The sequence below is a fragment of the Protopterus annectens genome, chromosome 2.part1 (genome assembly GCF_019279795.1).
Source record: "Protopterus annectens isolate FY-2018-M chromosome 2.part1, PAN1.0, whole genome shotgun sequence".
NCBI lineage: Eukaryota > Metazoa > Chordata > Ceratodontiformes > Protopteridae > Protopterus > Protopterus annectens.
In genome coordinates this window covers 61,810,495-61,836,311 of record NC_056729.1, presented here as the reverse complement: position 1 = coordinate 61,836,311, position 25,817 = coordinate 61,810,495, and the positions used below count along the sequence as shown (strand labels likewise).

General features: G+C 40.4%; 1 protein-coding gene across 1 annotated transcript in view; it reads left to right on the top strand.

Moving 5' to 3' along the window:
- Nucleotides 1-25,817, top strand: part of DYNC2I1 (dynein 2 intermediate chain 1) — a 774,274-nt gene that overhangs the window by 11,205 nt on the left and 737,252 nt on the right. The window contains exon 2 of the mRNA XM_044062024.1: nt 8,559-8,670. Within this exon, the coding sequence (XP_043917959.1) occupies nt 8,559-8,670 (112 nt within the window). The remainder of the gene's footprint in view (nt 1-8,558; nt 8,671-25,817) is intronic.

Below are 25,817 nucleotides of genomic sequence, written 5' to 3'. Positions count from 1 at the left end.
TTCACACCATTGCTCTTCCCTAAGGAAACTACACTGGTTAGAGCTTCCCCATCTCCTGCACTTGTCTCAGCTTAACATGGGTTACACAATCTTCTATCATTCTGCAAAAACTCCATCACTGCATGACTTGCTAGAGCCCTATTCCTGTGGCAGAATGCTGCGGTCAAACAATAAGCCCCTCAGACATATCTCAACAGCGCACAGTCATGCTGGAGAGTCCACCTACTCTCATTATATTGCTAAGATTTGGAACTCTGTACCTAGTTACATCACATCTAGCACTACGATAACTAAATTTAAACAAACACTAAAACCCACCTTGCCACTAAATGGCTCTGCTCTTGCTCTGCCCCAGACTAAAAATCCTACAAACTGTTTTTTCTTAACACCTTCATCTGTTTTTTTGTTAACTGTGGATTTTTTGTGTAGTAACTATAACCCAACGTTATTTCACACCCCCTTTATGCTACTTATTTTTTTATCTCAGTTATACCTTTATTTGTACATATTTTGTGGGTATCTAAACTATGACAAATTCTACTCTATGTACAGCTGTTTTTTTTATTTGTAATCTTTCTTCTCGTTTATCTTTACTTAAGACATATTTTCTTTGTTCTCTGTGGAACTTTTCTCCCCGGGCCTCTGCTGAAAATGGACATTCCGTCCAGTCAGACTTTCCCTGTAATCAAATGTAAAAATAAAATAAATGTTATTTCCTCTTCTCTCTGCAGCATGTCATAACTGTCCTTCCCACAGCTTTCTGGCAAACATGGCCAACGTTTCACATTTTTATCCACTATTTCCCAAGACAGGGCACCACTGCACAAAGCTTTTACAAAACAAATGCAGATTTGCTACTACTATAGTAGCAACACATTCACTTCTAATTTTAAATAATTTTGTACACGGGTCTGTATCCATATTGGATGTATTTATCAGTAACTCCTGAAATATCACTAATGTACCAATGGCATGCTGTAGTTTTTCTGTTTTGAGCATGCAAAGTGTAAGGGCAGTATTGTTTTTATTTGAAGATTGTAGTAGTTGAGACTATGTTTATAATGGCATTTGTTATGCATAAGAAATGCTTGTTAGTTGTGAAACATCAACCACATGCTGCATTTCTGTGTTTCACAGAATTCACTGTTTTTGGATGCACTTCTGTAAGCTGTATGTTAAGTGATTTATATGTGACAAACTGGTGTAGTTGCCTTCAAAATATTTTTTTTCAGGTTAAATACATGTATATTTTTCTAGGTGATTTTTGCTCGTGTCTGCTAACCTTCAAACCTTCCTCCATTCAGACAGAGCCTATTCTTTTCTCTGTTCCAGGAATGCTACATGGAGCTCATGAGAGCTGTCTGATAGGGGCCATTATTCAGGCATTGAATTGTATTTACTGCTGTTTTAGCTGCTTTTCTGTAAAAAAAAAAAATTTTAAGCTTGTTTCCTGCCTTTCCTGTAACTAGTCAAGTCCAGATACAGACTTGCTGTATCCAGGACTGTTGGTAAGCGTCTGAGCCCCCCAAGCCTTTATGTGTTGGATGGAAGCCTTCTAGCTTATCAGTGGGAGTGGTTAGCACTAGGTAGCCTATCTACCATGAGAAGAGTGGGTTTTGGCCCTGAAATTGTAGTTCATTGGCCATTTGGGCAGTTTTTCCATCTCTTTCTACTTTCTGGTTAAAAGCCCGTTTTGCGTTTGGTCCCCACCTTTCCTATAACTAGTGTAATCCAGGTACAGATTTTCTGTATCCAGGACTGTTGGTAAGCTTCTGAGCCCCCCAAGCCCTTCTGTGTTGGAGAGAAGCCTTCTAGCTTATCAGTGGGAGTGGTAAGCACTAGGTAATCTATCTACCACAGGAGGACTGGTTTCTGGCCCAGAAATTATAGTTTATTGGCCGTTTGGGAAGCGTTTCCATCTCTTTCAACCTTCTGATTTAAAAGCCGGTGTTCGCGCTTGTTTCCTGCCTTTCCTGTTACTAGTCTAGTCCAGGTACAGATTTGCTGTATCCAGGACTCTTTGTAAGCTTCTGAGCCCCCCAAGCCATTCCGTGTTGGAGGGAAGCCGTCTAGCTTATCAGTGGGAGTGGTCAGCATCAGGTAGCCTATCTACCACAAGAGGTGTGGTCCCTGGCCCAGAAATTGTAGCTATTGGCTGTTTGAGCAGTTTTTTTCCATCTCTTTCAACTTTTTGGTTTGAAAGCCGCACTTTTGTGCCTGTTTCCCGCCTTTCCTATAACTAGCCTAGTCTGGTTACAGAGTTGCTGTATCCAGGATTGTTAGTAAGCTTCTGAGCCCCCAAGCCTTTCTGTTGGAGGAAAGCCTTCTAGCTTATCAGTGGGAGTGGTAAGCACTAGGTAGCCTATCTTCCATGGGAAGAGTGTAGGGTTGCCACCTTTTCAAATGCCCAAAGTGGGACATTTTTGGTACAAACATCAGATTTTGCAGACTGAAACATACCCATGGCCAGTACAAAGGACAAAACTTCACTTTTTTGCCTAAATAAAAGCTTATTCTTGTAGCATTTTAGTTGCTTATACTGTTTTGTATAACATTTAGGTATTTCAGATACAGAATAACTGTTTTATGCACCTATTACATAAAATATAGGAAATAATTTTGTCCTACAATCTCAGGAAATTTGCCATTTTTACAATTTTTTTGCAGGACACAACTGCTCAAAGAGGGACTGTCCCTCGCAAAGTGGGACAGGTGGTAACCCTAGAGTGAGTTTTGGCCCAGACATTGTAGTTTATTTGGCCGTTTGGGCAGTTTTCCATCTCTCTCAACTTGTTGGCTTAAAAGCCTATGTTTGTACTTGTTCCCCGCCTTTTCTGTAACTAGTCTAGTCCAGGTACAGATTTGCTGTATTCCAGGACTCTTTGTAAGCTTCTGAGCCCCCCAAACCTTTCTGTGTTGGAGGGAATCCTTCTAGCTTATCAGTGGGAGTGGTAAGCATTAGGTAGCCTGTCTACCACGAAAGGAGAGGTTCTTCGCCCAGAAATTGTAGTTTATTGACCATTTGGACAGTTTGTCGGTCTATTTCAACTTTCTGATTTAAAAGACCACATTTGCTCTTGTTTCCCATCTTTCCTGTAGCTAACCTACTGGGTAGCACTAGAAAGCCTTAAACTGATACAAGCCTTCTAGCTTAGGAGAGAGACTTTGGAGTGATTATGTATCAGTTTTCTGTACTTTCTTGCTGTACTTAACTGTTTTCCGCCTAAACACAGATTTTCCAGCATTTATTGTGATTTAAAAGCTTGTTTTTTTCACATATTGTACTTATTTGACTGCCTGCACTTTTAAAAAGTTGTTTTTTGTTTAAATAATTTGCTTAACTGTTGTAGGCTGCACACTAAAGTGCGATAGCCTTTTCTGATCGTTTGCAGTCATTTAAAGCTTTTTTAAGTGTATTTTTTTTACTGTTTTCGCCTTATCTTTTCAAAAAAAACCAAAAAAGAATTCCTTTTTTCCTGCCTTTCTAAGCTAGTATAGTCCAGTTTTCAGGCTAGTGCTGAATTCAGGGCTGTGATACTAGTTTCTGAGTTGCCCATACCTTACTTGAATAGAAGGAAGTTTCTCTGTTCACCTGTGAGAGAGTGGAGCTTTGAGCAACCTATCTTTCCCTGGAGGAGTGGTTCCAGCCCAGAAGTTTTTTTTTTTTTTTTACATTTGTTTTTGTGGAAAGTCCCACTAGTTCCAGGTTCCTGTTTTCAGCGGAGGCCTGGGGGAAAAATGCCAATGCTCTAGAAGCATTAGAATAGAATGTGGGAGAGTACCGGAGGAAACCCACGAAAAACAGAGGGAGAGAACATGCATGCAACACAGCAGGGGCACCCCAGCCGAAGAACCAACCAGAGAACTGCTGCTGTGAGGCGAGCATTAAACTGCTGCACACACGCCCGCCTAAAGTTAGTAGTTTATTGGCCATTTTGGGCTAATTTCTCTCTCTTTCATTCTCCTACTAAAAAAAATGCATTTGCACGGTTTTGCGCACTGGGTAGTGCCAGTTAGCTACGGTTAAATTATTCCCGGCTCCACTAAGTCTCCTCTTCAGTTTTTCCCTTGAAACTAGTCTAACTCTCAATCTAAGCACTCAAAAACCATCTTACAGCCCAGCACTTGCTCAGACCTAATAGCAAGCACTAATATACCCTTTCACTGATTGCCCAGCAGGGCAAGGCCCTTTATTCACCCCTCACCAACCAAGCACATAAGCAGCTCACGTACTATTCAGGGATGACCAAAGGGCAACTTCAGGTGCACTCTCCATTCCAGCTGGTGAATCTGGGTATCCTGAGGCAATGTTACAACTGCCTCATGTACACAGACAACCCTCTCCTCCTACCACAAAACACTAACATATACAAGAGATGCAATTATACAGCCAAACTGGAAGCTAAGCTGTCTCCACCCAAGACTGGAACAGACAGTCAAGAGGAGAAGGTTAACAGTTACACCACAACTCCAGCCGCACACAGACCTACTAAAACAGCACTGGCAAAAAATACACATAAATACACAAAATCATACTCGGAGGCTCTAAATAAAACCTGCAAAAGCATCAGAGACCTCCAAAGCAGACACCCAAACAACCTGCACTTCCCATCACAAACCAGACAGCACATAAAACACAAAATCAGTGTGTCGCACAATCACAGCCCTTAAGGCAAAATAACATACTTAACACACTAGTAATAGGTGACTCTATAGTCAGGCACACTGACGTCCCACTCACTAGGCTGGACAAGCAGAAGGTTACTGTTAGCTGCCTGTCGGGAGCCAGAATCCACCACATAACACAAACACTCAGGTCACTCCAGAACAAGTACAAATATGACTCTGTCATTGTTTATTTTGGTGTGAATGACCTGAGACGTACCTCCCTGGACTACATGAAAAGAGACATGGAAGAGCTCTCTGATCATGTAGCCCAGGCTGGTATGACCCTGACCCTGAGTAGCATCCTGCCCTCACCAAGAATGATACCTCAGTATAAAGAAAAAATTATCAATTTCAACAATTGGCTAAGCTTCTGGTGTCATTCAAAGGGGATCCAGTGTCTGTCAGCCTGGGACACCATGCTCAACAAGCCGCTTTTCTTCACAAGAGATGGCTTGCACCTGTCACCCCCTAGGCTTTCGAATACTGGCCAAGGCTCTTGCTACCCCCATAGTGCCTTTTTTTAGGCAAGGCTCAAAAGTCAAACCCACCTCCATAAACAACACAATTAACAAAAAACTGAGGGTTATGCTACTCAACGCCAGGGGTTTAAATCTCAAAATGCATGTGGTCGAAGCACTCCTCGGTATGGAGAACGTTGACATCTGTGCAGTAACTGAAACCTGGCTCAAGGCTCCAGAGAGCACTCCAGCACTACCGGGCTACAACTCATACCACACGTTTCGGCCATAGAACATGGACCGAAACACAAAAGGAGGGGGAGTATCCATATTCATCAAGGATACCTACACCTCCAGGTTAGTGGTGCAGCATGATACCTCTGAGATCATCCATGTGCAACTAACATCGGGCAAATCTGCAATGCAAATTGTGGCCTGCTACAGATCACCCTCCATGACCCAGGACCACCACTCCACCTTTCTGGAGACACTGGAAAACATGAAGGTCCTACCAAACACCCTGATATTAGACAATTTCAATTACCCTACCATTCACTGGGAAAACTACTCGAGTACAAATTCTTAGGCCCAGCGCTTCCTGGAATTCATCAACTCAAATGCCCTGGATCAGCTGGTAAACTCCCCTACCAGAGGTGAAAACATATTGGACCTGGTCATCACCAACATGGGTGACAGGTGTTCCACACCAGAGGTCAAACTGTCACTGGTTAGATCAGACCATAAACTAATCACTCTGGTTTTCCACACCCCACCACCACCCCCAACTAATGAAACCACAGAAAAAAACTTTTCTAAAGCAAACTTCACCTTACTTAAGACAGAGGTGGTAAGTTTCACAGCCCCCACACTAAAGGATAACACTGCCCAAGATGCAGAAACCTTTACAAATGCACTCTACGAGCACCTACATGGATGCATGGATCATGCCATCCCTAGCAAAACCAAGACTCACTCCTCTAAGAGAAGGAAACCAGTTTGGTGGACCCCTGCAATAAACAGGCTATACAATAGAAGGAGGAAACTTGTTCAGAAAAAAAGAAAATCCCAAGAAGGAAAGACATCACTGATCAGTATCAGTAAGAAACTGAGGTCTCTCATGAAATCATCCAAGGCTAACTTCAAAAGAAAAATAGCCAAGGATTCAAAAGATAACCACAAAGCCTTCTTTAGCTATGTTAAGAATCTAAGTGGCAACTCGCAGATATGCACTGAACTAATGCAAAATAGCACAAAATATACTGAACCTACTGATATTGTGAACATCCTGGCAGATAGATTCAGTGCAAATTTCACCCCCCTCTCACCTCCAAAAGGGCCCACAACAATACCGGAAAAGTGTAGTGTCCCAAAAATCACAGATGCACAGATGAAAACAGCCCTTTCAAAAGCCAAAAACACAGCGTCAGTGGGACCAGATGGTGTCCCAGGCCTTGTCTTGCATGAACTACAGAACAAACTAACCCCCCACCTAAACACGCTGTTCAACCTGAGCCTCTCCACAGGCTATGTGTCCATAGAATGGAGCACAGCAATGGTTATTTCTCTCCACAAAGGAGAGGCCACAACTGACTTTAGTAACTATCCCCCCATAAGCCTGACTAGCCCGGTCTGCAAGGCTATGGAGCGCATCATCATGGAACCCATTAACAAAGACATTGGGAACCTCCAAACACTTGACCCGACCCAGTTCAGCTTTGTTAAGGGCAGACCATGCCTACTAAATGTGGTTGACTTCTTCGAGACAGTCACCAAGGCCATAGACGAGGGAAAGGTGGTTCACACAGCCTACCTTGACCTCGCCAAGGCTTTTGACACCATTCCCCACTCTGGTATTACAGAAAAACTCACCAGCCTGAACATAAACCCCTGCGTCATGAGATGGGTTGCCAGCTGGCTTACAGACAACTTACACGGTAAGAATAGTGGGCTCCAGGTCCAACTCTAAACCAGTCACAAGTGGTGTCCCACAAGGCTTGGTCCTGGGACCCCTACTGTTTGGCATATACTTCTCAGAAGTGCAGGCAAACACAGGAGGACTATGGCTAACCAAGTTCGCCAATGACTGCAAACTGGGAACCATAATTGACTCTACGGCTGACACGGACATCCTCCAAAAGGGCCTTACTGAGACGGACACCTGGTGTCAAAGTCATGGCCTCAAGCTAAATGCCAAAAAATGCTTAGTCATCCTGTTTGGGAAAAACAAAACACCCACGAATTACCACATAGGTGGCAGCCCCCTTAATACAGAAGAGGTAATAAGAGATCTGGGGACCCAGGTAGATAGTAATCTCTCCTTTGACAATCATATTGCCAAAGTAGTTAGGAAATCTTTCTATGTGGCCCATCTAATTACTAAAGGGCTTGCATCTAGAAATAAAGAGGTTATAGTGCCCCTCTACTTGCCACTCATTAGACCCATCATAGAGTACAATGCCCCATTTGGGATGTACCTCACAAGACACTTCCAACAGCTGGAAAGACCACAAAAGTACCTCACCAAGAGGATTACTGGTCTCAAACATATGTCCTATGAAGCCCGACTGAAAGAACTCCAGCTGTACTCAGTGGAGTATCTCTTACTCAGAGGTGATCTCCACCTGACTTACAAAGCCATGTCCAACTCAGAATTGATGGACATGCTCCACCTAAAGAAATCTAAGTCATTGTGAGCCACGCGCTCTAGTGAGCTAAACCTCACCACAGCAATAAATAGAACATGCTGGAGGGATACATTCCTGTCACAGAGATTCCCCATACTTTGGAATAAAATTCCATGTTACATCAGGCAGAGCCCCTCACTAACACTCTTCAAGAGAAACCTTGACGAGTGGATGGGTAACAGAAAATACACCCTTGGGATCACTTCATTGGCTCTGCTCGACAGAGGATCAGTTAATTAATCAATGGGGTGGCGAAAGCCGACACACTCTGGCTAGGCTTATAAATGCCCTTAGGCAGATAGCCTAGTACCTACCTATGAACCTATGAGGGCCCTTTTTTACTCTAGCTGATATGTAGGCAATGAGAATATTTAGATAGACTAACCTTACCCCTGAGCAGGGAACATGTGAATCTCATCACTGTGGTGGTCTCCAGTGTCCATCGTTGGCTTGCAGAGGTGAATTCTCATCCCCAGGCCACCCATCTGAATTATCGCCCTTCCGTTAAGGGCTAGGGAAGTGTGTGTGGGTGGCTTCACCCCTCCCTACTCAACAAGATGATCCTGCTTGTTCTCATTGAGTGCCATCAAGCAGCTGAACTAGTCAAACTTTGGTCACTTGGGTTCATAGGGCCTTGTTCCTCCCATTCACAAGCACTTTCCAAATGCGTATTTATTTTTATATGAATTGTCTACTTTTGTATATGGTTATGTTTAACAATATATAATTAATTTGGTTTACCATTTAGGCATATGTTCAGTACAATGATGACAACCTGGATAGAGACATTCAGACAGATGAAGTTGAGACCCTAGAAAAATGGACCCAGTTTCCAGCAGCCGGTGCAGTTGTATGTGGAGGTGAGTTGTTATTTTTAAGCTTTCTGATTATCCTTTGTTCATTGGTTATTATACAATTTTAGTGGCTGACTGAATGTTTAGTTTAACATAGCTAAATCAGATTGTTGTGACTCTGACTTACTTATAATTTTTTATCAGGTCAAGCACATTTTTTTATGCTTTGCAGTTATTGATGTTTTGGTGTTTATTCACAATACATTAGATCTGTGGTTAGACCTTGGATACAAAGCAATGTCAATTTAAAATGGTAGTTTTAGATCTGTCACCATTGCAAAGATGGCACAACAAAGGCATTTTCAGACAGCTGTCCTGTTGGCACATGGGAGTTATTCGTATGTTGATAAGTGAGCCCAGAAGCTAGATCAACAGCTTGAGATGGGTGAGGGTTCAGCAGTTGCTATCCAGTGTTATATTATTTGGGAGGGAGGATGTTGGACTGTACACTGTGCACTAGTGGAAGCTGGAGTTTGGTGGATCCTTATAGACTTCAGAACATTTGTCACTTGCATGTATCTGTACATGGAGGTGCTGTCCATACTGGCAAGCGATCCCTGAACACCTGCTTGCTTCATGTAATGGTCTTCTGATCTCATCATCCACACCTCTCCCTGAGCCATTAACTGCTTAATAGAAGGTGGTTGTATGGACAAGGAAATACAGACTGGTGAGAATGAGGGTCAGAAGCCAGTAAGTAACTTAGTACAGAAATAAAAAAAATGAACAAGCACAGGAATCTGTCTAGTTCAACCTCTCCACCATGAGTGTTGAGGAAAAAATAAAAAGAGAGAAACTAGTGGTCTTAAAACTTATTTTAAAAGCTGATATGTTTAACATTGTTAAAATATTTCTGATTTTTTGTTACTAAGGATCGCTTGTCTGTGACAAATAAAGGATTGTTGCTTTGGAGCACAACCTGGGTTTCTTGATTTTTAAATTGTAGTGACTGAGCTCATCAATGACCTTTTAAGACCACTAGTTTCTCTGTTTTTTTTTTCAATGCAGAAATAAATTTACATAAAAAGGAAAAAAGAAACAGGAAGTACTAGTCAGCCATCTGAGTGATAGTTTATAATATTTTTATGGTTGTAAATATAATAGTTTTTTGCGGTTTAAGTATTATAAATATAAAGCAGTTAATTCAGTAAGATGCTTATTAGAAGATGCACTGAATTACATCAGAATGTAGGTTGATGTTAACAGTATAGGACAATGGTTCCCAAACTTTTTTAATTCTCAGCTCCCTTGCTGAGTCCAGGTTTCCCAAGGCTCACCCCCCCACCCCGTGGCATGCATAAAGTGCATATTTCAGGGGTTCCCAAAGTGTGCGCTGAGGCGCCCTGGAGAGCCACGGCTTCCTCACAGGGGAACAGTGAACTAATAAGCTTAGCTGCAAAATAAACCGATAACAGTTCACGGTTTATTTTGCAGTTGCTTTATTAGTTCTTGGCAGTGTGAGTGAATGCAGGAATGAATGAGTAAGTGGCTGTGTGTGTGTGTGTGTGTGTGTGTGTGTGTGTGTGTGTGTGTGTGTGTGTGTGTGTGTGTGTGTGTGTGTGTGTGTGTGTTTGAGATCGGGAGAGTGAGAGCGATGTGCGAGTGAATGCAGGAATGAATGAGGAAGTGACTGTGTGTGTGTGTGTGTGTGTGTGTGTGTGTGTGTGTGTGTGTGTGTGTGTGTGTGTGTGTGTGTGTGTGTGTGTGAATGAATGCAGGTATGAATGAGGAAGTGGCTGTGTGTGTGTATGTGTGAGATCGTGAGACTGAGATCAATGTGTGAATGAATGCAGGTATGAATGAGGAAGTGACTGTGTGTGTGTGTGTGTGTGTGTGTGTGTGTGTGTGTGTGTGTGTGTGTGTGTGTGATCTGAAGAGTGAGAGGAACATGTGAATGAATGCAGATATAAATGAGGAAGTGGCTGTGTGTGTGTGTGTGTGTGTGTGTGTGTGTGTGTGTGTGAATGCAGGTATGAATAAGAAAGTGGCTGTGTGTGTGTATGTGTGAGATCGGAAGAGTGAGAGGGATGTGTGAGTGAATGCAGGTATGAATGAGGAAGTGGCTGTGTGTGTGTGTGTGTGTGTGTGTGTGTGTGTGAATGAATGCAGGTATGAATGAGGAAGTGACTGTGTGTGTATGTGATTCATTCCTCTCAACTGTACAGATTTTCACAGAATGTCCAGATATTTGCCTCATATTTTTGGTGTGTTCCTCCTAAAATCTGTACTTTTCTGGCAAATAATTGAGGATTGAAGTCATTAAATAATGACAAACATTTGAGTTTAAGACCACATCCTTCAGAAAATTCATGCTAATGCAAAACCTATTATTCTATCAACTTTCTAAGTTAGTAAGAGCAATATTTCAAATCTGTCCCCCCATCATTTTAGGCTTTGTCCAGATTTGTAGAGCAAAAAATCTGGACAAGCCTAAAATGATGGGGAGACAAATAGGGACAGATTTTAAATATTGCACTTACAAACTTAGAAAGTTGCTAGAATAATAGATTTTCATTAGTATGAATTCTGTGAAGGATTTGGAGTCAAACTCAAATGTTTGTCATTATTTAATTACTTCAATCCTCAACTATTTGCCAGAAAAGTGCAGATTGTAAGAAGAACACACCAAAAATATGAGGCAAAAATCTGGACATTCAATTACACACACACACACACACACACACACACACACACACACACACACACACACACACACACACACAGCTTCTTCCTCATTCATACCTGCATTCACTCACACATCGATCTCACTCTCCCGATCTCACACCCACACACACCCACTTCTTCATTCATTCCTGCATTCACTCACACATTGCACTCACTCTCCCTATCTCACATACACACACACACACACACACACAGTCACTTCCTCATTCATACTTGCATTCACTCACACATCTCTCTCCCGATCAAACAAACACAGTCACTTCCTCATTCATACCTGCATTCACTCACACATCACTCTCAAACATTCACTCACACATCGCTCTCACTGTCTGTCACAGCCACATGCCACACATCCACTTATGCATTCATTCATACATCGTGCTCACTCTCCCAGTCTCGCACCCAAATGCCACACACCCACTTACGCATTCATTCATACATCCCTCTCACTCTCCCGATCTCCCACATACACACATAGCCACTTCCTCATTCATACCTGCATTCACTCAAACATCGATCTCACTCTCCCGATCTCACAAACACACACACCCACTTCTTCATTCATTCCTGCATTCACTCACACATCGCTCTCACTCTCCCAGTCTCACACACACACACACACACACACACACACACACACACACACACACAGCCACTTCTTCATTCCTGCATTCACTCACACATCACTCTCACTCTCCCGATCTCACACACACACCGCCACTTTCATTCATTCCTGCATTCACTCACACATTGCTCTCACTCTCCCGATCTCTCTCTCTCTCACACACACACACACACACACACACACACACACACACACACACACACACTCTTTTGCTTTCATGCACGTATTCACTCACATACACAGACACACACACTCATACAGGCATTCACTTACCTGCAATCAGCTGCTAAGCTTCATAAAGAACATTCCTCCTTACAGGGGAGCCACGGCGCACAGTTGGGAACCCGTGGTACAGGAGACCAGGGTTATGAGCACAGAACTACATGTCAAACCTGTTGGGTAGCTTTGGGAAGATGGTAAACACTACTGCCATTAAATCTAACTCTAGGTTGAGATTTACAAAAAAAGTGTCATTTAATACATATATAGTGCTGTAAATACCATTTAGAGTGTTGCATATTTGTACAGGGTCTTAGAAATTGTTCATCATTTCTAGATTGTTCAGTACAAGAGAAGAAGTCTGCATTTTACACTTGAACACAATGCTGCTTATGCATATTCATGGATCTGAATGTTTTTCTGTGTTCCTGAAGTAGGCATGCAGAATATTTATTTACTTTATTTTTCATTTGATAACTAAGTGGCCGAAGTGGTATAAAGAGACATTTCAGTCATGACCTGGCAGGCACATTGTATGCACAATGTAGAGGTACACATACATTGTGCATAGGGCTCTTTGAGTAAAATGTAGTTAAATCTAGTATATGAAAATAATGGACTAGGTGAACATTGTAGAAACTGTATTTACAACATATCTGAAGTAAAATGACTAAATAAAGAGTGATAGCTATCTATATGTCTAATACGCGCGCACACACACACACATATATGTAGATATATATATATATATATATATGTGTGTGTGTGTGTGTGTGTGTGTGTGTGTGTGTGTGTGTGTGTATATATATATTTGAGGGTATCTGGAAATTTGGGCTAGGCTCCTTAATGGTCCGGTGGACTGCAAGCCTAGTAACTACCTATTATGATCAAACAGCCATATGGGCTGTGTTTATTCTGAGTACTTTTTTAGCATGCCTTAGTAATACCCTGTCCAGGTAACTATAGGTTTGATTACTTCATGAGGAGTAGCTGTACCTTTTGTGTGTGTGTGTGTGTGTGTGTGTGTGTGCATGCACACCAGGGGGTTGACATAATGGTTAAGGTCTTTGCCTAACATATACAAGGTACAGTGTTTGATTCTGACCTCTGAATATTAATTAGGCATATAATAATCTGCAGACTGATAGCTTAGCATTTACCTATGAACCTTTATCACTGTTCTGTAAAGTACATTTTCAGGATCATTTTAAGGTTGCTCTTCTCAGTGCCATAATTATGAACAACAAATTGCCTGATCCTAATGCTCTCATGCATCTGGAATATATTTGTGTTTGTGCTTTTTATGAGACTTGGCTTAAATGCAAAGAAAGCAATCTTTCCATATCTAGGGTTTGTACCTACCGTGCCTTTAGGCCCAGTGTTAAATGTTTTGGTGTGTCCATGTTCGTCAAGGATCTTATTGCCTCAAGACAAATTCTCAGAGACCCACAAACAGGACTTTAGGAACTCCAGATTGCCATAAATAAGATGAACTACCAACTTACAGCCTGCTACAAGATACCCTCCATGTTCCCAGATGAACATGCTAGATTCCTGAAAATATTAAGAGAACTCCTTATTAACAAGCACTCCATCATTTTGTTCATGTTAACTGTTGCATCTATACCTCCAGAATAGGTTGTGCCTAGACATTCTTGAACTTAATTAATAAAAAGTTCCTGGAACATATATTATAATATTCTAGATTTGGTCAAATACTGCCTCTACATGTTTTACTCCCCTGAAATCTCCTTCCCTAGTTAAATTGGACCATAAGCATGTGTCATTTGCTTTCAAAATCTCTAAAGTTCCTGAAACTGACATCCTAGAATTTAAGGACTTCTGACAGTCAAATGTTATACAATTATATGGTAAAAATATCAAAAATTTACCTTTGACAGCACCAGCTTGAATGGTGATATAACAGTCTGCTTTACAAAGGAGTTCTGTGCCACCAGAGCATAATATAATTGGAACTTCAAAAACAAATCACCCTGGTGGTCGTTCAGTGTACATAAACTTTACAACAAGAGAATTATTTTTTATTTTAATTTATTTTATTTTGCTTTGCTTTTGTTTACTGGGTTTGTCCAACAGGGAAGAAAAGCTTCAACATATTACAAATATTTTTAAACAGACATTCAGTAATATACAAGAACAGCCATTAAGTAATATAAATTATCAATTTCACATACATTTGCAAATTGGATTACATTCATATGAAACAAAGGCAACTATTACAGTAGAAAATATACTTTTGCATTGGTATATGTTGAACATTGAGCACTTGAAGAGATGCATCAGTGGGTTTGTCAGATACTAGATGATGCGATTGTATCATAAATTCAAAGAAATGTAGATGAAGGAAGTTAATTAGGGCAGAAAAATGTTAATATTGCAGTTAAGATGTGAGGTGTAAAGCAGGTTCAGAGATGATGATTAACTATATATTAGTTTACTTGTCATAGGCTATTCACTTCTGCTAAGTACCTTGCTACTTGCAGTACATAACATATTCTTGATCACACTTTCTCCTAGCAGTATTCCACAGTGGTATTTCAGTCTGTGGGGAGTGACTCTTGTCCCCTGTATATAAGGTTACACTGTAATCTATTTTAAAGTCTTTTATTTGTTGTAAGGCTTTTCTCCCCTTATATATAATTAGTGATCAGATGTTGTAAAATGCTTTTGTGTGTGCTTGGGAGGCCGTTCTCCTCAACTCATCATAAAATATTTAATCTGCTGCAGGGCTTTTCTCCCCTTGTCGATAATTACTCAATTGTTGTCTAAATGTTTTTGAATGTGTTGTGGAGCTTTTCTCCCCGAGCCACCACTGAAAATGGGCCATTGACTCGGTCAGACTTTCTCACTTAAAGGATAAATAAAATAAAAATAAATAAAGTAAATGTATGGTTATCATAAAGTTTATATTAGAAGCATAGAGGTGGAGGTGAGCAGTGTCACAAAACAATGTAACTAGCTGGGTGATGCTCGTAAAACTATTCAGGTATTGATGCAGACTGGTTGTGGGGCACAGGATTCTGAATGAAGAGAAAGTGATTGATGACATGGCAAGCTGAAGATAACAGTGGCATTTACCTTGGAGATATACAGGTGCAGAAAAAAACTCCTTAAATTACACAGTAGATCTCAAACACCTCATAAGAAGGAAAATATATCAAAAAGCATTATCAGGGAAATGAAAATTACAATTAGGACTAGTAAAGCAACCCATGAACTTTGGCTAGCTTCTATAGTTAAGGATAATTTCAAGTCCTTCTTTAGTTTTATTAAGAAACTGTGGCACAATACCCAGGAATACTCAGAACTTCAGTTAAAAAGGGCCACACACTCCAATGCAGTAGGCATTGCCAGTATGCTAACAAACAAGTTTAGTGCAAGTTTCACTCTTGAAAAGCTGTCTGAACTCCACATATCCCAGAATCATTTACATCCTCTAATATCACCAAAAACATATTCTGCAGGTTCTATCAAAGACCAACAATACTTCCTCAGTGTGACTTGACAACATAAATGGATGTTTAATAAACTGCACCAAATATGCTCTCCTCAAACCTCTTCACAAATTCGTCATCCTAAAGTTTACCAACAGGATTTATTCCTGAATTATGATGCATCACAGTGTGATGCCTTTCCACAAGACTACCTCACCATGGATCCTGGTAATTATAGATGCATCAGCCTTTTAAATCTGATCTATGGAGCATATCATAACTGGCATTGTCAATTATGAAATTAAAAATCTCTTTCAGCTCAACAGTTTGTTTTTTCAAACAAGAGAAACTACCTGTTAAATCTAGATAAGTTCTTTGAGAGGGTTGTGCAGGCTGCTGACAGTGGCCAAGCTGTTCATACAGCATGTCTTTTCCAAACCTAAGTATATGGCACCATAAGCCATGTGGGCAGTATAAGTAAGCAAAATACTTTAAATATAGATATTATGTGATAAGATTGATAGCAAAGTGGTTAAAAGACAGCACTTAACATAGTTCATGTGGAAGGGGCCTTATGTGAAAGTATGAGGGTAACCAGCAGAGTCCTCCATGGCTCTGTTCTCAACATTCTGCCCTCATTTTTGACATTTAGTTCTCTGATCATCAAACCGAGAAGATCCTTTTGATTCCACTCACAATCAGTTGACAAAATTTTGCTCCAGGACTGCAAGAAGGCCTGGGAGACAGATTATTTTTCTTTTCTTTTCTTAGGATAGGAATGTTCCTGTATTCTTTTCCACCATTTTCAACAATATCCAGGGTAATTCTGAGAATTCTGATGGAGTCCCCAAAGATCATTGTTGAGACTCCCTTCTGGCCCATACAACAGTGGTTCTCCCTACTTTTGAAAATGGCCTGGGTCACTTACCAGAAGCTTCCTCATAGACTGGATCTAGTCAGACAGATCAGGGGTGTTTAATATACCCTGGCCCCAAACAACTTCAACTGTCTGGTTGTTAGAATCTTAGTACGTTTTAGGTACCCTTTTTTCTGAGCACATGCAGTTGGTATTAATGGAGGCAAAAAAAACCTGCTACTAGAATATGATATATTAGCAAATGGAAAAGATTTTCTGGTTGGTGTCATGGAAAGAACCAGCACCCATTCAGGGATAATGTTTCTCTGTTTCTAAATTATTTGTCTGAGCTACTGTCCTCTGACCTGTTGTAATCCTCAATCAGGGTTCATCTGTCGGCTGTTTGAGCATGTCTTTCCATTCATGGATCCCCCTCTTTCAATGCAGTCTCATATCACAATCCCTTTCAAAGGGGTATTGCATAAGAATCTTACTAGAAAACAGCTGGCTCCTCCGTAGGATCTTCATTTGTGTTAGAAAAACTGACTCTAGCTCCATTTGAACCAGCTGATCAGGTTGACTTAATATTCTTAACATGGAAAACAGTGTTACTAATTGTTCTGTCATTTGCAAGAAGAGTGTCTTGAGTTTCCAGATCTTATGTGGGTAATCTTCATCTCATTTTCCAGAAAGATAAGGTTTCTTTAAAAAATAATCCTTCCTTTATGCCTAAAGTCATGTCTCAGTTAACCTTAAGCCAAACTATCCATCTCACTGTCTTATTTCCAGGACCTTTAAAATGAGGGAGAAAGGATACTTCATACCTTTATGTCCACAGACAACTGTGGTACTATCTTGATAGAAAAAAGTATTTCAGGAACTCTGATCAGGTGCTTATTTCTAGAGAAGGTAAGAGTAAAGGACAATCTGTGTCAAAGCAAATTATTTCCAAGTGGTCGTTGCATGCTGTTATCTTTAGTTATACCCACCTAACAAAACATTTCCAGCCATTGTCAAGACTTCTGCCGAGATGTTGGTTTCATCTGTGTTTTTTTGGAAAGGGTTGGATTCTAAAGTATTCTAGAAGCAGCAACCTGGCTGTCTGTACGTAGTATTAACTACTATAAACTAGATTCCTTCTCCAGGTTTAAGATAAGCTTTGCTGTGACCATTCTCAAAGGACTCCTGAAACCTTATCCTTTCTCTACCCAGTCATTCTAGCTATAGTAGTCTACCCATATAGCTAAGACTAAGACTACTGTAGCAGTGATCAATATGATGATCATAGTACATTTGTGTAATTAAACTTGCCATAATAGTAGATGTTCAAATGATCACTGCTGCAGTAGCTACTCCCTCCCTCCCTGCACCCCCACCTTATTTTTGTTATATTCTTAGCATTGTTCTCATCAGAGCTTTAGCATCCCTCTCTCTGTTGACTTGAAAACTCTGAAGGGCTTGTCGCATAAACCTGACTTTTTAGTTAGCTCAGCTTGAGCTAATAGTTTAGGCACATGAAAGGTGCCCTGAAGCTTTGCAAGCTGGTCGGCTGCTATATCCTTAGCAGGCTATAACCCATATAGCTAGGGCTACTGCACCGGTGATCATTCAAACATCTACTGTTATGATAAGAATACTTTTACAATACTTTCTTCTTCAATCTGATCTTTTTGTCTCTGTCAGCACAGTCCCCTGTTCTTGAGTTTGATGTCAGTGATATGGGCTCATCTTTCTTGAGATTTTGGAGTTGACCCAACAAGAATAGCCTCTGAGGGAGGGCCCAGGCTATTCTTCGTTATATCAAACCGTCTACCCTCATTCAGTGTTCTGACTGAGGTGGAATTTACTCAATAGTCTCGCACCAGTTTGTATGCCACCCTTTTTCCTTTCATGATTAGAATACCAAATAGTGTAATATGGGTTGATCTTTTTCTCATAGAGCATTCTTTACCCATAGCAAGTTGACCTCCGTCCTCCTGCCTGTCAGGATGGAAGACATTTGAGATTTGGGCTACTTTACTTCTTTTTGAGACACAATTAGCTTTTGATATGGTACAGAGGCATATAAGTACTTTGTCTTTTTTTTTTTGGTTCATTTGCACCCGAAACTGATAAATGTATAAGATTATGTAGCTAAATAGGGTACCATGACATTGTGCCATCCTATAAAGCATTTCTCTCCCTCTTTGGACTGATAGAGGGCCTTTTTTTATCATGCTTATACTTGTGTGATACCTGTCCCCTCTTCTTAGTGGTAGGTGGAGCTGTGTTATGTAATAATTTGCATAGTTCTATAGAAAGTATCACCTTAATTTTAGATCACACTGTTCACCCTTCTCAGCTAGTTTTGACTGTAGGTGGACCATGTTTATGATAAACATTCACAAGCTTTTTTGTTTCCATGTAATTATCCTGATCTGTTTAGAATCTTGTGGCCTAAGATAAGGCTGAAGTTATTTTTTGATCTACGATCTCCCTTGTGGTTTTCTGTGGAGGCATTTAGAAAATGTGAAAAGATATATTCGCATTTCATGTGCTTTAGCTTTGGATGAATAAAGCCAAAGGAGATAGTCAAGAGTCATGATTTGCAGTGTTCTCCATCAGTACTGGTACAAGTTAGCAGTGGTAAAACTTTGATTCATGTGCTTTAGCATTGGATGGATAAAGCCAAAGGAGATAGTCAGAGAGTCATGATTTGCAGTGTTCTCCATCAGTACTGGTACAAGTTAGCAGTGGTAAAACCTCTGGATTTTCTGTCTTCTTGTACCCCTCAACTCCACCTATATTGTTATAGGAATCTGTTTCCGGATATTTATCCCACTTCATCTAGGAGACTTCAGTCTTCCTCCTTTCCAGATGGAGACGGAAATTATTTCCAGATGTCACTCTTCTGAAAATGTATCTTTTGCCTTCCTCCTCTTTTCCAGTCTTTAGGGTAGGTGTTTGGGAACTACATATAAATTCATTTATATTGTACTTTAAGCACATTCTTTCATAGAATATTTGCACACTTCAACATTGTGATCACCACCACCACCTTGATTAATACATCTTAGTGCTAGTCAGTATTTATATGTGTGGCGTGCTTAGTCTCACATACCATAGGTTCATAGGTAGGTACTAGGCTATTGGCCCAAGGGCCTACGTAAGCCTAGCCAACAAGTTTCCCTGGCTTATGCCACCCAAGAAAGTTATTTTCTTGTGCCACTGTCGAGCAGAGACACAGAAGTGATCCCCGGGGTGTATTTCCTATTTCCCATCCACTCATCAAGATTTTTCTTGTAGAATGCTAATGAAGAACTTTGACATAGATGGGTAGCCTGTTCCAGAGTATGGGAAGTGTCTGGGACAGGAATCTATCCCTCCGGCATGTCCTGTTTAATGTGGTGACAAGGTTTAGGTCCCTAGAGCGTGTAGCTCAGAGGGATTGCTTTAGGTTTAGCATGTCCAACAGCTCTGGGTTTGACATAGCTTTATATGTTAGGCAGAGATCACTTCAGAGTAGGCGATATGCTACGGAGTAAAGCTGGAGTTTTTTGAGGCGGTCAGTGTAGGGCATTTGTTTGAGGCCAGTAATCCTCTTTGTGAGGTACTTCTGTGGCCTTTCCAGCTGCTGCAGATGTCTTGTGAGGTACATTCCAAAAGGGGCATTGTACTCTATAATGGGTCTAATGAGTGTTGAGTAGAGGGGAACAATGACCTCTTTTTTCCTGGATGAGAACCCTTTTATGATGAGGTGTGCCATGTAGAAGGACTTCCTGACTACTGTGGCAATGAGGCTATCAAAGGAGAAACTACTGTCCACCTGGATCCCAAGGTTTCTTATTACACATTCAGTGTTAAGTAGATTGCTGCCTATGTGGTAGTTCATGGGTACATAGTTTTCGCCAAAGGGGATGACACTGCACTTTTTGGCATTGAGCTTGAGGCCATGGCTCTGACACCAGGCATCTGTCTCAGCGAGGCCCTTCTGTAGGATGTCCACATCATTTGGGGACTTGACTATGGCTCCTAGTTTGAAGTCATCTGCGAACTTTGTTCACCAGAGGCCTTCTGTGTTAGCCTGTACAAAGAAGTAGATACCAAACAGGAGAAGTCCCAGGACAGAACCCTGTGGTACTCCTTTTGTCACTGCTTTGAGGTCAGATTTGGAGTCTGCAACTTTTAGAGTGTGAGTTCTGTCAGTGAGCCAGTTGGAAACCCATCTTGTGATGTAGGGATTTATACCTAGTTTAGTGAGTTTAGCTATAATTCCAGAATGGGGGATAGTGTCGAAAGCCTTGGCGAGGTCAAGATAGGCTGTGTGAACCACCTTACCCTCATCTACGGTTTTGGTGACTGCCTCAAAGAAGTCGATCAGTTTCAGGGGGCATGATCTGCCTTTTAGAAACCCGAACTGGGTGGGATCCAGAGTTTGGAGGTTACCAATGTCTTTGTTTATGAGTTCCATGGCCTTGCAGACCAGGCTCATTGGGCTAATAGGTCGATAGTTCCCGGGATCAGTGGTGTCTCCCCCTTTGTGGAGTGGGATAACTGTTGCTGTGCGCCATTCAGTGGGCACAAAGGCCTGATGTGAGGCTATTATTGAACATGGTGCTTAAGTGGGGAGCCAGTTCTTTCTGAAGTTCATGTAAAATGCAGCCTGGGATGTTGTCCGGTCCCATGGATGCTGTGTTTTTGGCTTTAGAGTGTGCAGCTTTTACCTGCGTAGTTGTGATTACAGGGACTCTGCATTCTTCCTGTATAGATATGGGCCCTTTAGGGGGGTAAAGTTAGCACTGAACCTATCTGCCAGGATGTTGGCAATATCAGTTGCTTCTGTAATTTTCATGCTGTTGTGCTGTAACTCGGAGCAGATCTGGGCATTGCCATCGAGATTCTTGACATAGCTATAGAATGCTTTGTGGTTGTCCTTAAAATTAGTGGCAATTTTGTTTTCGTAGCTAGCTTTGGAGGATCTTATAAGGGATCTGAGCATCTTACTGAGGCTGACCAGGGAGCTCCCTCCACTCATGGGATTTTAGTCTCTTTTGCAACAGTTTCTTCCTTCTCTTGTACAGTTTGTTTATGGCAGGGGACCACCAGATTGGCTTCCTTTTTTTGGAGGATCGCGTCTTGGTTCTGTTTGGGATAGCATGATCCATACACTCGTGTAAGTGCTTATAGAGTGCATTTGTGTACCCACAGTCTTCAAGCTGGTTTAAGGGCACAACAGATGGTTCTTCCTTTAGAAGAATGATTTTGGCTAATGTCATAAGGAAGGGTCATTTATGCCCCCTAGTCCTACAAAATCTTTTGCAACCCTATACAACCGCCAGGCCCTTGATGTGTAGCACACAAAACCTCCTCAAAGTAACCAAATATAATAATGAAGCTGGTAAGTCTGTCTACAGCCACTGTATAGCTAAAACCTGGAACTCCCTTCCTGCCCACATAACTGACAACAAATCCCCATCACAGTTCAAGAAACTTGTTAAAACTCACTTTTTGAGTAATCGACTGTGCTCCTGTATCCCCTCTGGCTAATGTCTCATTTGAACACTTCACCTAACTTAAGTAACTCTGCTAAGCCAACCAATCGTAGTACTGTATCTACTTAGGACTGTTAATCTACTGCTCATCCCATCTCTCCAGGAGTTAGGGAAAACTACCCCAGCAATGTTGTGCTTTCCATAAGCAACTAAAACCAGGAGAAGACATATTGTAAATCAATTTGTTATCTTCTCAACTAAAACCAGGTGAAGATGTATAGTAAATCAATTTGTTATCCTTTTCATCTATACCGAGCATCATCTGTTCTCTCGGAGCCTTATTCTATGTCTCTCTGCTTTTACTCTGATAGTAAATCTATCACAAGAATCCTAAACTTAGGAATATCTTCTAAAATTTAATATTATATTGTAGAGAACAAATGTATCCTATTTGTTAGTTAATATGTATGTCAAAGTCTCTTCTGTGGAAATTGTATGTCAAAAGTCTGCCCTTAAAACTATGTTTTATAAAAAATTGTTCTCTTGGAGCTTTTCTCCCCGGGCCTCTACTGAAAATGGACTTGTAATCCAGTTGGACTCTCCCGGCCAACAAATGTAAAATAAATAAAAATAAATAAATAAATGTTTCTGCGACTTCAACACGTAGCATACGTTAAGCTCATATACAGAGCTTTCAGAGATCATCTGTCCTCCAGATGTAAATTTTGCATTAGCCTGACCATTGTTCTACTTCCTTTTGCTCCATGGATGTATTGAGAGCAGACTGATCCATGCAGTCCCTGCTGTCTTCTAGACCTCTTAGTTTGGTTTGCACGGTGGTACTAAGCAGGTTATTCTTCCATTTTTGTACAATTTCGATCACTGTAGAGGGGACTAGGCCTTGATACTGTTGTGATATAGTGTATTGAACACCTGACTTTTGAACTACTGAATTATCCTTCATGTAAATGGGTGCCATCTTCAAGTCCTTGAAGATCTTGTAATTACCACTTCCTGTATGAGATTCAGTATTTGGCCCTTTCAAAATATGACTTCAAGCCTTGTGGTGGGGTTATTACATTGGTGTTTTTTTCTGTATCTTAATGCTAAATGTAAATGTATAAATCTGTTAAAACTGGGCCACAAAAGAAAAACTTAAGAACCAAAAGTACACCAGTCAAACATTTATTCAGCAATTAAAATGTATTAAGTGCTTTTGTCTTGTTGTATGACTAAGACTTCAGCAAGAATCTGATGACTTTAATATAATATAAAACCTAGTTCAGAGGTACTTCCAGTAGATACACTGTCTGCTTCTGTTGCCCTGTTAACACTCAGTGTACTCCCTGTTTGCAGTTAGACTGTCCACTTGGCATTAAACACACCAATGCCCTTTCTTACAGCACTTTTCCTGGCCTGTTCTATGATTTATTCTGGTTAGCCTCACAGTTATTAACTATTAGTTAGTACCTGGATCAGTTAAATGCAGAAATCACAGTTAAATGTTTTAATTCCTTTATGACTAAGTTCTGTTTCCATTCTGCTATAACATGCTCATTGAAATATCGCTGGACTAATATGACAATAATAAGACAATATGCTCTCTGTGTCTCCCTTTTTCTTTCTCATGTTCTAAGGCATTACATACCTTAGCCTTTTATTATTTGTTTAGAACTATCATATCTTTTCCTTTAATTCTTTTATGAACTTCCTTGTCTTCATTTTCTCCATTCTTGTAGATAGGTCATAACCTGCACAGATTTCATCTTGAGGGTGTTGTATCTTTCTGGACTGTCCTTTAAAACATGATCCTTTTAAGGACAGACTTTCCCCTTTGCCTTTGAGAATTATCAGTATTGTAGCAAAGCATTTTTTAGAGTATTACTACCCTTATTCTTGCCATTTCAGGCCAGTCACTGCTGTTGCCCCTGACTAATTTTCCTTGAATTTTGTTGCTTACTTTAGCAGTTCCAAGATTTTGTTATTCTTGTCTTACTTCAGTATGTCTTTTTTTCTATCATTTTTTATTTTTCAATCAAAACATCAATCAACTCAACCAAACATAGAGAAAAAAAATCAAAAATAAAGAAATATGTCAAAACGTTGCCTTCAGATAAATATCAATGATGTAATTGACTAATTATATTTATTAAATAGCATTAATATCTTTGTTCTTTGACTAATTATGGACTTTCTATACAACTTCTCATTGTAATGGCACTTACTACTTTTGCAAACAACAGTTACTAAACTTATAAATTCCATGAAATTTGAATGTTCACTTTTCTAGTTCTTGGTGACTGTCTTTCTTGCAACTGCAATTAATTTCCACAGAGCAGGGTATTGTTCTTCACCAATACAAGATGGAATTGGAGCATTAATTATCAATAAAGAATCAGAGATTTCACAATTGTAAGACCATATGGACTTTAATTAAATTCTTGTTATTATTGCCTATTTTTTCACAGCTAAAAATATGATGTCATTCTGCTTTCATTGATTTTCATCTCCAACATATATTCATACCATTTGTAGTAAAGATAATTTATGAGGAGTGATAAAAACCTGAGGTAAATTTTGCTAAGAAACAAAATAAACAGTCTCAACAAAATACAGGTAAGCAGGTGTTTAAGAAAAAATGGTAAGGGGTTCCAGAAAGAATTCTGGAAACTATTAAAACCACTGGTCAGAATGACCGTTTAAGAGACTGTCACCCTCTCTTATCCTGGCAACACCTTTTTTCTTTCTTCCAGAAAGGCTGAATCTCCACTTTTCTCTTTGGCAGCATATAATTTCAGATAAGTGGGCTTTGAAGATCCTTCACCAAGGTTGTTGATAGCAGTGGGAAGAAATTCCTCCTTTCCAGGGGTAAGACTTCTTCTTCTAGACCAGACTGTTTTATATCCACTTGTCCTTCATCACATGCTCTGCCAGGAAGTGATATGGCCAATTCCTCCTTTCCAGATGGGTAAGGAGTTTTATTCAATGATGTTTTTAATGACAAAGACATGGATCTAAAACGTTTCTCCCTGGGCCTCTGCTGAAAATTGGCTTTGTTCCAAGTCGGACTTTCCCAGTAAACAAATGTAAAATAAATAAAATAAAAAATAAATAATGCCTTCTTCTTCTTCTTTCGGCTGCTCCCGTTAGGGGTCGCCACAGCAGTTCAACTGTTTCCATTTCTTCCTGTCCTCTGCATCTTGCTCTGTCACACCAACCACCCGCATGTCCTCTCTCACCACATCCATAAACCTTATCATAGGCCTCCCTCTTTTCCTGTTACATAAGTTTTCCTGTTAAATAAATAATGCCAAAGAAAGAAAATGCTTGGAAACTAGTTCTGGATCTTTCTTCCTAAACCTGTTTGTGATAGTGCCCAAATTCAAAGTGGTGTTACTTCACAACCTGTTACCAATTCTTTCTCATTCAAGTTTCTTTGTAACATTAGATGTTATGTTGTACTATCTCGCCTTCATTCTTACAAAGATCGGTTCAGAGCCAGTCTCGCCTCTGACTCGGCCGACTACACAGCTGAAAGACTCAAACTTGGCTCATGGCAAGTAGGTATCCCATGACGCTGTGGTGTAACTCCCCAGATCTCATTTGCCGCTTTGAGGTTAGATGTCCTCTTTTTGGCTGTGGCTAAGTTGCGATTTTTTTTTTTACGTATTACATTCATTAGACCTTTTTTTCTTATTATATAAATTATTATATAAATTAGTGGGTGTTTTCTTCTAGCACTGTAGTTGCATAGTTAGCCTTTGTGTTAGTATAACTAGATATTTCTAGGTATTATTCCTATTTGGTGTTGCTTTTGGCTGTCTTTTTCGTAGGCCCTGCTG